General features: G+C 52.7%; 1 protein-coding gene across 2 annotated transcripts in view; it reads left to right on the top strand.

Annotated features, from left to right (window-relative positions):
- kif5ab (kinesin family member 5A, b) overlaps positions 1 to 11999 on the top strand; it is a 141425-nt gene extending 129426 nt beyond the window's left edge. For both annotated transcript variants that reach the window (XM_085973034.1, XM_085973033.1), the window contains 3 exons: positions 290 to 317; positions 1726 to 1824; positions 4184 to 11999. In XM_085973034.1, coding sequence (XP_085829160.1) covers positions 290 to 317; positions 1726 to 1804 — 107 coding nt within the window. In that variant the 3' untranslated portion in view covers positions 1805 to 1824; positions 4184 to 11999. The remainder of the gene's footprint in view (positions 1 to 289; positions 318 to 1725; positions 1825 to 4183) is intronic.
- Positions 12000 to 13824: the final 1825 nt, after the last annotated feature.

Genomic DNA, 13824 nt, shown 5'->3' with positions numbered 1-13824 from the left:
AAACACAGGCTAGCGCAGGTACCCCCGGGCAGGAGATGTGTAAAACACAGGCTAGCGGGCAGGAGATGTGTAAAACACAGGCTAGCGCAGGTACCCCCGGGCAGGAGATGTGTAAAACACAGGCTAGCGCAGGTACCCCCGGGCAGGAGATGTGTAAAACACAGGCTAGCGCAGGTTCCCTGGCAGCTCTGGGGAATATCATTCTCTCGGTTTGCTATTTACTCTCTGCCTTTCTCTTTCTTTCTCCCTCTCTTCCTTCCTCCTCGGTCCATTCTTCTCTCGTACACAGGCAACGAAACTGACATCAATGATAACAGGTGAGCAAGTTGTTCGCTGCTGTCTTACCCCGCTCTGGTCCGAGACCTCCCGAGCCCTCGGATATTGCTTCTCGACCTCTGGTGCTCGACCATCACTCTTATACAGTCTCCGTTACTGACCGACGCCTCAACGAGCGGGGTCCTGGTTTCTTTTTACAAAGAGGGGCTGGGTTTACGACAGGTCCTTCCGGGCAGGCGGAATTGAGTTAAGCCTCAGCTGTACCTGCCCAGTGAGTGTTTGATGGGACAGTGTAGAGGGAGCTTTACTCTGTATCTAACCCCGTGCTGTACCTGCCCTGGGAGTGTTTGATGGGACAGTGTAGAGGGTGCTTTACTCTGTATCTAACCCCGTGCTGTACCTGCCCTGGGAGTGTTTGATGGGACAGTGTAGAGGGAGCTTTACTCTGTATCTAACCCGTGCTGTACCTGCCCTGGGAGTGTTTGATGGGACAGTGTAGAGGGAGCTTTACTCTGTATCTAACTCCGTGCTGTACCTGCCCTGGGAGTGTTTGATGGGATAGTGTAGAGGGAGCTTTACTCTGTATCTAACCCGTGCTGTACCTGCCCTGGGAGTGTTTGACGGGGACAGTGTAGAGGGAGCTTTACTCTGTATCTAACCCCGTGCTGTACCTGCCCTGGGAGTGTTTGATGGGACAGTGTAGAGGGAGCTTTACTCTGTATCTAACCCCGTGCTGTACCTGCCCTGGGAGTGTTTGACGGGGACAGTGTAGAGGGGGCTTTACTCTGTATCTAACCCATGCTGGAGAAGCTGGGATTGTTCTCCTTAGAGTCATAGTCATAGAGTTATACAGCACAGAAAGAAGCCCTTCGGCCCATCGTGTCCGCGCCGACCATCAATCCCTGTCCAGTCTAATCCCATTTTCCAGCATTTGGTCCATAGCCTTGTATGCAATGGCATTGCAAGTGCTCATCCAAATGCTTCTTGAATGTTATGAGGGTTCCTGCCTCTACCACCCTTTCAGGCAGTGAGTTCCAGATTCCAACCACCCTCTGGCAGAAAAGGTTAAGGGGAGATTTAATAGAGATGTTCAAAATCATGAGGGATTTTGATCGAGTAGAGAGGGAGAAACTGTTTCCAGTGGCAGGAGGGTCGGTAACCAGAGGACACAGATTTAAGGTAATCGGCAAAAGAACCAGAGGGGGAGATGCGGGTTGTTTTTTACGCAGCGAGTTGTTGTGATCTGGAACGCGCTGCCTGAAAGGGCGGTGGGAGCAGATTCAATAGTAACTTTCAAATGGGGAATTGGAGAAAATGTGCAGGGCTATGGGAGAAAGAGCAGGGCTACGGGGAGAGTGGGGATTTATTGGCTAGCTCTTGCAAAGAGCTGGCACAGGCTCGATGGGGCCTCCTCCTGCGCTGTGTGATTTTATGATTCTGTGATCGCAGGAATGAGTCGCACTGTAGCTGTGAAGCCGAGGACCAGTCTAAACTCTACGTCTTCCAGCAGCAGACCGCTGCAAGCTAGTGGCCAGGCTCCAAGTGCAGGTACCCCATTGCTTCCCGTGCTCCGTTAACCCGCATTTCGGTTCCCGCTGCTCGATCCCGCGCTCCGTTCGTACGGTGGACTGCCTGTGCAGGGAGGCTCGCTGCAACTCCAATGTAGAGTAGAGTAGCGCACGTACGTGCGTGTTGTGAATCGGCACTGTGCAGCACCTTTGCTGTACAAAGCCCTGGTTAGACCACACCTGGAGTACTGTGTTCATTTGACCAAGTGTGGCATGAAGGAGCCCTAGTAAAGCTGAAGCCAATGGGAATCGGCGGGGTGGGGGGGGGTGGAAAACGCTCCACTGATTGGAGTCATACCTAGTGACGTAATAAAACTCACTACACACTTGGCTTGAGTATAAAGCAAGGCTTTAATCAACTTGTTTCAGAACATGGAGGTCTAGTTGTACTTCACTAGTTCCTTGTCTTACAAAATGTCCCTGGCAAGCTGGGGCCGACGCCCAAGTATTTATACTCCTTGTACAGCGCCACCAGCTGGCCGTCCAGTGTTATTTCACGAGTAGTTTCTTGATGAACGATGAGATTTATAACACCTAGCACAAAGGAAAATGGTTGTGGTGGTTGGAGGTCAATTATCACAGCCCCAGGACATCGCTGCAGGAGTTCCTCAGGGCAGTGGCCAAGGCCCAACCATCTTCAGCTGCTTCATCAATGACCTTCCCTCCAACATAAGGTCAGAAATGGGGATGTTCGCTGATGACTGCACAGTGTTCAGTGCCATCAGATAGAAACATAGAAGATAGGAGCAGGAGTCGGCCCTTCGGCCCCTCGAGCCTGCGCTGCCATTCAATGAGATCATGGCTGATCATCCAAATTCAGTACCCTGTCCCTGCTTTCTCCCCATATCCCTTTAGCCTCAAGAAATATATCTAACTCCTTCCTGAATATATTTAATGAATTGACCTCAACTGCCTTCTAATGACGCAGTCCATGCCCGCATGCAACAAGACCTGGACGACGTTCAGGCTTGGGCTGATAAGTGGCAGATAACATTCGCGCCACACAAGTGCCAGGGAATGACTATCTCCAACAAGCGAGAGTCTAACCACCGCCCCTTGACATTCAACGGCATTACCATCGCCGAATCCCCCACCATCAACATCCTGGGGGGTCACCATTGACCAGAAACTTAACTGGACCAGCCACATAAATACTGTGGCTACCAGAGCAGGTCAGAGGCTGGGGATTCTGCGGCGAGTGTCTCACCTCTCGGCTCCCCAAAGCCTTTCCACCATCTACAAGGCACAAGTCAGGAGTGTGATGGAATACTCACCACTTGCCTGGATGAGTGCAGCTCCAACAACACTCAAGAAGCTCGACACCACCAGGACAAAGCAGCCCGCTTGATTGGCACCCCATCCACCACCTTAAACATTCACTCCCTCCACCACCGGCGCACCGTGGCTGCTTTGTACCATCTACAAGACGCACTGCAGCAACTCGCCAAGGCTTCTTCGGCAGCACCTCCCAAACCCGCGACCTCTTCCACCTAGAAGGACGAGGGCAGCAGGCGCACGGGAACACCACCACCTCCAAGTTCCCCTCCGAGTCCCACACACACCATCCTGACTTGGATATATATCGGTCGTTCCTTCATCATCGCTGGGTCAAAATCCTGGAACTCCCTCCCTAACAGCACTGTGGGAGCACCTTCACCACACGGACTGCAGCGGTTCAAGAAGGCGGCTCCCCACCACCTTCTCGAGGGCAACTAGGGATGGGCAATAAATGCTGGCTTTGCCAGCGACGCCCACATCCCATAAAAACGAATTTAAATAAAAAAAGTTCCAGGGGTCGCAGTCTAAGGATAAGGGGTAAGCCATTTAGGACAGAGATGAGGAGGAATTTCTTCACCCAGAGAGTGGTGAACCTGTGGAATTCTCTACCACAGAAGGCAGTTGAGGCCAATTCATTAAATATATTCAAGAAGGAGTTAGATATATTTCTTAAGGCTAAAGGGATCAAGGGATATGGGGAGAAAGCAGGGACAGGGTACTGAGTTTGGATGATCAGCCATGATCTCATTGAATGGCGGAGCAGGCTCGAGGGGCCGAATGGCCTACTCCTGCTCCTATCTTCTATGTTTCTATGTTCTGGGCACCGCACTCCTCCCCGCCTCTAGCACGGGAGGCGGGATAGTCAAGGAGGTCGATTGAAATAGTCGAGTCTGGAGGAGACGAAGGCATGGACTGTGATGAATATGAAGCGATCTCTGCCCCGGTCCAGCTCCCTCCTTGAAGGCTCCCTATAGAAGTGTCGGCTGTCCATACGTGGAATAGAGAGGAGTGGGTGGGGGGCTCTCCTACCACCTGTAATATTTTCTTTATTCGTCTCACAGGTGCTGGAACGGAGGCTTCGAGGCAGCAAGCAACCGACCCTGCTCTGGAACCCGTCGACCGATGACTCCAGCTCCCACTCTGTCGTTAATTTAAAAGAAAAAAACCTCTTGTGCTCTCCCGCCTTCACCCCCGTGTAGCTCCCCTTTACCCCGAGCGAGTCTTGAAGTAGGGGTGGAGGTGCAGTGGGGGCGGGGGGGTGAAGCTCCTGTTGTCTACACTGCCCTTTTTCGCTGTCTGTAAGCTTTCCTGATTTACGTTCAAATGAGGAAAGTGCTCGCTCTTGATCTGTCCTGGCTAGTTGTGTGTGCGTGTGTGTGTGTGTGTGTGTGTGTGTGTGTGTGAGCGCGCCGCAAGTGCGCGTCTTGTCCCTGTCCTTGTCCGTGACTACTCCCAGCGCTAGTGTACTCTATGAACAAATAGAATTTTCTATCGTATAAATAGGCTTTCAAATATTTTGGGGGGAGCGGAGGGAGGGATTGCCCAAGTATGAATATCGAGTGCTTTCACTTGTAAAATCTTGAAGTAGAGAGTGAGGGAGGGGCAGAGGCCGACATAACTGCTGAAGTCTTCCTCCATTCCTCTTTAAAACGATCCCTCAAATTTGTTAACTTCGGCTAACACACTTCAAATCGCTAGAATTAGGTGATGGGGGCGTAGGTTTGGTCTGGTGTTCTCGATCAGTGCTGTTCAAGGTCATGTTATGCTAAACTTGTATCGAACCTTGGCTAGACCACACTTGGAGCACTGTGTATAGTTCTGGTCTCCATATACCTTGGTTAGACCACACTTGGAGCGCTGTGCACAGTTCTGGTCTCCATATACCTTGGTTAGACCACACTTGGAGCACTGTGCACAGTTCTGGTCTCCATATACCTTGGTTAGACCACACTTGGAGCACTGTGCACAGTTCTGGTCTCCATATACCTTGGTTAGACCACACTTGGAGCGCTGTGCACAGTTCTGGTCTCCATATACCTTGGTTAGACCACACTTGGAGCACTGTGCACCGTTCTGGTCTCCATATACCTTGGCTAGACCACACTTGGAGCACTGTGTACAGTTCTGGTCTCCATATACCTTGGTTAGACCACACTTGGAGCACTGTGCACAGTTCTGGTCTCCATATACCTTGGGTAGACCACACTTGGAGCACTGTGTACAGTTCTGGTCTCCGTATACCTTGGTTAGACCACACTTGGAGCGCTGTGCACAGTTCTGGTCTCTGTATACCTTGGTTAGACCACACTTGGAGCGCTGTGCACAGTTCTGGTCTCCGTATACCTTGGTTAGACCACACTTGGAGCACTGTGCACAGTTCTGGTCTCTGTATACCTTGGTTAGACCACACTTGGAGCACTGTGCACAGTTCTGGTCTCCGTATACCTTGGTTAGACCACACTTGGAGCACTGTGCACAGTTCTGGTCTCCGTATACCTTGGTTAGACCACACTTGGAGCACTGTGCACAGTTCTGGTCTCCATATACCTTGGTTAGACCACACTTGGAGCACTGCGTACAGTTCTGGTCTCCGTATACCTTGGTTAGACCACACTTGGAGCACTGTGCACAGTTCTGGTCTCCATATACCTTGGTTAGACCACACTTGGAGCACTGTGCACAGTTCTGGTCTCCGTATACCTTGGTTAGACCACACTTGGAGCACTGTGCACAGTTCTGGTCTCCGTATACCTTGGTTAGACCACACTTGGAGCACCGTGCACAGTTCTGGTCTCCGTATACCTTGGTTAGACCACACTGGGAGCACTGTGCACAGTTCTGGTCTCCGTATACCTTGGTTAGACCACACTTGGAGCACCGTGCACAGTTCTGGTCTCCGTATACCTTGGTTAGACCACACTTGGAGCACTGCGTACAGTTCTGGTCTCCGTATACCTTGGTTAGACCACACTTGGAGCACTGTGCACAGTTCTGGTCTCCATATACCTTGGTTAGACCACACTTGGAGCACTGTGCACAGTTCTGGTCTCCATATACCTTGGTTAGACCACACTTGGAGCACTGTGCACAGTTCTGGTCTCCGTATACCTTGGTTAGACCACACTTGGAGCACTGTGCACAGTTCTGGTCTCCATATACCTTGGTTAGACCACACTTGGAGCACTGTGCACAGTTCTGGTCTCCGTATACCTGGGTTAGACCACACTGGGAGCACTGTGCACAGTTCTGGTCTCCGTATACCTTGGTTAGACCACACTTGGAGCACTGCGTACAGTTCTGGTCTCCATATACCTCGGTTAGACCACACTTGGAGTACTGCGTACAGTTCTGGTCTCCATATACCTTGGTTAGACCACACTTGGAGCACCGTGCACAGTTCTGGTCTCCCTATACCTTTGTTAGACCACACTTGGAGCACTGCGTACAGTTCTGGTCTCCATATACCTTGGTTAGACCACACTTGGAGCACTGCGTACAGTTCTGGTCTCCATATTACAAAAAGGATATAGAGGCACTGGAGAGGGTGCAAAGAAGATTTACAAGGATGATAACCAGAAATGCGAGGGTATACATGTCGAGAAAGGATGAACAGGCTGGGTCTCTTTTCTCTTTGACAAAAGAAGGCTGAGGGGTGACCCAATAGAGGTTTTTAAAATTATGAAAGGTTTTGATCGAGTGGATACAGAGAGAGTGTTCCCACTTGTGGGGAAGAGCAAAACTAGCGGCCATCAATATAAGATAGTCACCAAGAAATCCAACAGGGAATTCAGGAGAAACTTCTTTACCCAGAGAGTGGTGAGAATGTGGAACTCGCTACGACAGGGAGTGGTGGAGGCGAATAGTATCGATGTATTTAAGGGGAGGCTGGACAAGCATCTGAGGGAGAAGGGAATAGAGGGTTACGCTGATAGATTTAGATGAGGAAAGACGGGAGGAGGCTCGAGTGGAGCATAAACGCCGGCATGGACTGGTTGGGCCGAATGGCCTGTTTCTGTGCCGTATATCCGATGTAATCATTGTGATACTGTGCAGACCAACGCACTCCTGGCCAGCCTCCCACCTTCTATTCTCCATAAACCTGAGGTCATCCAAAACTCTGCTGCCCCGTGTCCTAACTCGCACCGAGTCCCGTTCACCCATCACCCCCTGTTGCTCGCTGACCTACACTGGCTCACGGTTAAGCAGTGCCTTAATTTCAAAATTCTCATTCTTGTTTTCAAATCCCTCCATGGCCTCCTCGCGCCCCTCTCCCTATCTCTGTAACCTCCTCCAGCCCCCTACAACCCTCCCTATCTCTGTAACCTCCTCCAGCCCCTACAACCCTCCCTATCTCTGTAACCTCCTCCAGCCCCCGACAACCCTCCCTATCTCTGTAACCTCCTACAACCCTCCCTATCTCTGTAACCTCCTCCAGCCCCTACAACCCTCTCTCTCTCTGTAACCTCCTCCAGCCCCCTACAACCCTCCCTATCTCTGTAACCTCCTACAGCCCTTCCTATCTCTGTAACCTCCTCCAGCCCCCTACAACCCTCCCTATCTCTGTAACCTCCTCCAGCCCCTACAACCCTCCCTATCTCTGTAACTTCCTCCAGCCCTCTACAACCCTCCCTATCTCTGGAACCTCCTCCAGCCCCTACAGCCCTTCCTATCTCTGTAACCTCCTCCAGTCCCTATAACCCTTCAAGATCTCTGCGCTCCTCCAATTCCGGCCTCTTGCGCATCCCCCTGATTTCCACCGCTCCACCATTGGCGGCCGTGCCTTCAGCCGCCTGGACCCCGAGCTCTGGAATTCCCTCCCTAAACCTCTCCGCCTCTCACTCTCTCCTCCTTTAAGATGTTCCTTAAATCCTACCTCTTTGACCAAGCTTTTAGTCACCTGCCCTAATATCTCCTGTTGTGGATTGGTGTCAAATTTTGTTTGATAATCGCTCCTGTGAAGCGCCTTGGGATGTTTTACTATGTTAAAGGTACGTTGTTGTACAAAATTCATAGAGGGCTTGACAGGGTAGATGCAGGGAGGATGTTTCCCCTGGCTGGGGTGTCTAGAACCAGGGGTCAGAATAAGAGGTCGGCCATTTAGGACTGAGACGAGGAGGAATTTCTTCACTCAGAGGGCGGTGAATCTTTGGAATTCTCCACCCGAGGGCTGTGGAGGCTCAGTCGTTGAGTATATTCAAGGCTGAGATCGATAGATTTTTGGATATTAAGGGAATCTAGGGATATGGGGATGGTGCGGGGAGGTGGAGATGAGGCAGAAGATCAGCCATGATCTTATTGAATGGCGGAGCAGGCTCGAAGGGGCCGAATGGCCCACTCCAGCTCCCATTTCTTATGTTTGCTATCAGCGTGCGGATTAGTGCTACAGTCTGGATTAATGCAGTTCCGGGCAGAATTGCACTGTATTCTACATCTGTCAGGAATGACCCAGGTTCTGCCTCGCCTCTTAATTGCTTCCTCCTTTATTCCTAATTGTACTCACCTGTGCATGGTTATATGCCTGCTATTTAAGTGGTGCTTAGTTTATGTTCATTGCTCAGTCTTGAGTTTCACTGCCTGCTACTGTGCTGTTGTTATTTTGTTTATTTCAAGTAAAGTCTATCTTTTTTGCAACCTAACCTCTGCCTCAGTTTGCCTTCCTGCAGTTGGGTTCACCCAGTGCCACTCGTCACAACATCAGTGCACCACCTACCTAGATCAGTGTGGTTCAAACTAGAATGGTTTTCTAGAAAAATGCAACTCCATGCAACAACAAAAAAAAAAAACATGCTATTCTAGATAGCATCGCACCGGGGCCGAACCGAGCACCCTTTCGATCAGTGTAGAACCCATGCATTGTTCCAGATCACTATGCGGAATTGTGCACTGTGTGTCATCCCTTGGAACACCAACCCGTTTAAACAGCTTACACTTTACCCTGCTGCTGTTCCTACCCTTGCTGAGAGTTGACTGCAGGGGGGTTTGCAGGGAAACTGCAATTCATTCCCCCCGTTACCGATCTGTACAGTAATTAGGAAGGCTAATGGAATGTTGGCCTTTATTGCAAGGGGGTTGGAGTATAAAAGCAGGGAAGTCCTGCTATAACTGTGCAGGGCGTTGGTGAGACCGCACCTGGAGTACTGCGTACAGTTTTGGTCTCCTTATTTAAGGAGGGATATACTTGCATTGGAGGCAATTCAGAGACGATTCACGAGGTTGATTCCTGGGATGAAGGGGTTGACGTACGAAGAAAGGTTGAGCAGGTTGGGCCTATACTCGTTGGGAGTTTAGAAGAATGAGAGGTGATCTTCTTGAAACATGTAAGATTCTGAGGGGGATTGACAGGGTAGATGCCGAGAGGATGTTTCCCCTCGTGGGGGAATCTAGAACTAGGGGGCGTAATTTCAGGGTAAGGGGTCGCCCATTGAAGACGGAGATGAGGAGGAATTTCTTCTGAGGGTCGTGAATCTTTGGAATTCTCTGCCCCAAAGAGCTGTGGAGGCGGAGTCAGTGAATATATTAAAGACGGAGATTGACAGATATTTCAACTACAGGGGAGTCGAGGGTTCTGGGGAGAGAGCGGGAAAGTCGTGTTGAGGCCAAGATTGGATCAGCCATGATCTTATTGAATGGCGGAGCAGGCTCGAGGGGCCGAATGACCGACTCCTGCTCCCGTTTCTTGTGTTCGATCAGAAAATCCCGGAGTTGATCCCCAGTCTGCAGTCCTGAATGCTAGTTCCAGGATTTTGACCCGGCGACGTCCCAAGTCGGGATGGGGTGTGCTTGTGACTTGGGGGAGAACTTGCAGGTGGCGGTGTCCCCAAATACACCCGCTGCCCTCGTCCTTTGTAGGCGGCGGGGGTCGCGGGTTTGAGAGACGCTGTCGAAGCAGCCTTGGCGATTGCCCGCCTCCCCCTTCCCACCCGCCAGCAGTCACCATCCCGGCTCGCACGCGAGGAACGGTTAAAGTACCGAGAGCCTCGTCCGCCCTCCGCGAGCCCGTACGCAAGCTCCCCGCGCGCCGGCCGCCCGCACGCGCAGAGGCGTGGGCGGGGCACGGCTGTGTCCCCTCGCAGGGCTCCGCGTCCCATCGGCCGCCCGCGCGGCTCCAGCCTCGGCGGAGGGAAAGGCGCGTCGTGCGTGACACGGGTGTAATGCCTCCTGCTCTGCAATTAACTGGGATGGGTGTGTGGGGGGAAGCAATGCCAGGGGAGGTCAGCTCATAGCTCTGTATTGACCCTGTCTGGAGTCGCTGCGTTCAGTTCCGGGCCCCGCTCCTCAGGAAGGATCTATTGGACTCGCAGGGGAAGCAGCGCAGATTCACCAGAACGATACCCCGGGGGGCTAAAAGGGGTTAAATCACGAGGACATGTTGCACAGACTAGGCTTGTGTTCCCTCGAGTATAGGAGATCAAAGTGTTGATCTAATCGAGGTGTTTAAGGTGATTAAAGGATTCGATGGGGTCGATAGAGGGAGACTATTTCCTCTGGTGGGGGGAGTCCAGAACAAGGGGGGGCAGAACCTTAAAATTAGAGCCAGGCCGTTCAGGGGTGCTGTCAGGAAACACTTCTTCACACAAAGGGTGGTGGAAATCTGGAACACGCTCCCACCACAAGCTTTGGATGCTGGGGGTCAGTTGGAGCTTTCAAAACTGAGATCGATAGATTTTTGTTGGGTAAGGGGCTCAAGCGATATGGAACCAAGGTAGGTGGATGGAGTTAAGATACAGATCAGCCACGATCTAATTGAATGGCGGAACAGGCTCGGAGCTGAATGGCCTCCTCCTGTTCCTAATGTAACAGGCTTGAGGGGCTGAATGGCCTCCTCCTGTTCCTAGTGTAACAGGCTCGAGGGGCTGAATGGCCTCCTCCTGTTCCTAGTGTAACAGGCTTGAGGGGGGCTGAATGGCCTCCTCCTGTTCCTAATGTAACAGGCTCGAGGGGGACTGAATGGCCTCCTCCTGTTCCTAATGTAACAGGCTCGAGGGGGGCTGAATGGCCTCCTCCTGTTCCTAATGTAACAGGCTCGAGGGGGGCTGAATGGCCTCCTCCTGTTCCTAATGTAACAGGCTCGAGGGGGGCTGAATGGCCTCCTCCTGTTCCTAATGTAACAGGCTCGAGGGGGCTGAATGGCCTCCTCCTGTTCCTCGTGTGACATTTTCAACACCTGGTATTTAAGAATAAATCGAGCAGTTGCTGGAGTGCGGGAGAATTTTGGTTTTGGGACCAAAGCTTTTACTCTCACAGAATGATAATGCGGAAGGTGTCCATTCGGCCTGTCCTGCATGTGCCAGCTCTTTGAAAGAACACTCCAATTAGTCCCCACTCCCCCCCCGCCTCCCCTCCCCGTAACCCTGTAAACTTCCCATTTTTATTTTGGAAAAAATTGAACTATTATTTCTAAGGGGGGTGGGAGGGAGAAGGGTTTGCCGAAAGACTTCAGCAGTTGGATGAACTCAGATTTCGCCATCGTTAACAGCGGGCTGGCATTCCGCTGCTTAATCCCCCAAAAAACCCCAAAAGGCCATGGCGCTTGACGGGGCAAAATATATATCCAAATGAAAACCGAACAAACTGCCCATGCCCGACGCTGTACAGGGAAAGGCTGCGGGGCCGACCCCTCTGCTGCACGTGCGGGAGTCACCATCGAATCCCCGACCTCTTTTTTTTTTCCGCCTGGGGAGACGCCAGCGAGCACACTGCTTCTCCTTGTACGCACACCGAAGACTGCTGCTGTCTGTGCACCCTAAGCGAGTATATTTTATATACATGTATGCGCCCGCGTGTCTGTGTGTGTGTGTGTGTGTGTGTGTGTATGTGTGTATATATACTGCATGTAAACTCTGTACGCCTTTCAATAAAGTACTTCAGTCGCCTGTACAGACGTTAGATACAAAAACAAACCCGAGGTGGGCTGTTTGAGATGTGTTGTTTTTCTTTCTCACCCTCCCTTACGTGGATTCTGTCTCCGAGCTTGTTGCCCCCTCCCCAGGCCAGATCCGGAAGCCAGGAGAGAGGGGGCGGGGAGCTGGGGAGGAGAGGGATGTGGCAGAATGGAGCAGTCGGGCGGTGGGAGGGTTTGTGATATGACATCTGGTGTTTGCTCTTGAAGGCTGATTGCAAATGCTTTAATTACAAAGTATTTACAGCGTAGTAACATTCATCCCAACTGGTCCGTGCTGCTGTTTATGCTCCACACCAGCCTCCTCCCCACCCCTACTGCATCTCGCCCTATCGGCATGTCCGTCTATTCCTTTCTCACTCATGTGCATATCCAGCTGCCCCTTAAATGCATCTGTGCGATTCGCCTCAACCACTCCCTGTGGGAGTGTCAGCTGTGGTTTAGTGGGAAGCACTCTCACCGTTTGAGTCAGAAGGTTGGGTGTTCAAGTCCTGCTCCAAACACTTGAGCACAAAAATCTAGGCTGACTCCCCACAGCAGTACTGAGAGAGCGTCGGAGGGGCAGTACTGAGGGAGCACCACACTGTCGGAGGGGCAGTACTGAGGGAGCGCCACACTGTCGGAGGGGCAGTACTGAGGGAGCGCTGCACTGTCGGAGGGGTAGTACTGAGGGAGCGCCGCACTGTCGGAGGGGCAGTACTGAGGGAGCGCCGCACTGTCGGAGGGGCGGTACTGAGGGAGCGCCGCACTGTCGGAGGGGCGGTACTGAGGGAGCGCCGCACTGTCGGAGGGGCGGTACTGAGGGAGCGCCGCACTGTCGGAGGGGCGGTACTGAGGGAGCGCCGCACTGTCGGAGGGGCAGTAGTGAGGGAGCGCCGCACTGTCGGAGGGGCAGTACTGAGGGAGCACCGCTCTGTCGGAGGGGCAGTACTGAGGGAGCGTCGCACTGTCGGAGGGGCAGTACTGAGGGAGCACCGCTCTGTCGGAGGGGCAGTACTGAGGGAGCGCCGCACTGTCGGAGGAACAGTGCTGAGGGAACGTCGGTGGGGCGGTGCTGAGGGAGCGCCGCATGGTTGGAGGGGCGGGGCCGAGGGAGCACCGCATCGTCGGGTGGGGCGGGGCCGAGGGAGCGCTGCACTGTCGGAGGGGCAGTACTGAGGGAGTGCCGCACTGTCGGAGGGACAGTACTGAGGGAGTGCCGCACTGTCGGAGGGGCAGTACTGAGGGAGCGCCGCACTGTCGGAGGGGCAGTACTGAGGGAGCGCCGCACTGTCGGAGGGTTGGTGCCGAGGGAGCGCAGCACCATCAGAGGGGCAGTACTGAGGGAGTGCCGCACTGTCGGAGGGGCAGTACTGAGGGAGCGCCGCACTGTCAGAGGAGCAGTACTGAGGGAGTGCCGCACTGTCGGAGGGGCAGTACTGAGGGAGCGCCGCAACTGTTGGAGTGGCAGTACTGAGGGAGAGCCGCACTCTCGGAGGGACAGTAATGAGGGAGAGCCAAACTGTCAGAGGGGCTATCTTTCGGGATAAGATGATAAACAGAGGCCCCCTTCTGCTCTCTCGGGTGGATGTAAATGATCCCGCAGCACTATTTCGAAGATGCACAGGGGAGTTCTCCCCGCTGTCCTGGGGCCAATATTTATCCCTCAATCAACATCACTGAAAAAACCCCAGATTATCTGGTCATTATCACATTGCTGTTTGTGGGAGCTTGCTGTGTGCAAATTGGCTGCTGCGTTTCCTGCATTACAACAGTGACTACACTTCAAAAAAAGTACTTCATTGGCTGTAAAGCACTTTGGGA

This window comes from Somniosus microcephalus, chromosome 33, assembly GCF_052327205.1.
Source record: "Somniosus microcephalus isolate GS21.2 chromosome 33, FLI_Smic_1.0, whole genome shotgun sequence".
In the NCBI taxonomy this organism is placed as follows: Eukaryota; Metazoa; Chordata; class Chondrichthyes; order Squaliformes; family Somniosidae; genus Somniosus; species Somniosus microcephalus.
Note: the sequence above shows the minus strand (reverse complement) of the source record. Positions and strands in the feature narration are given on the sequence as shown.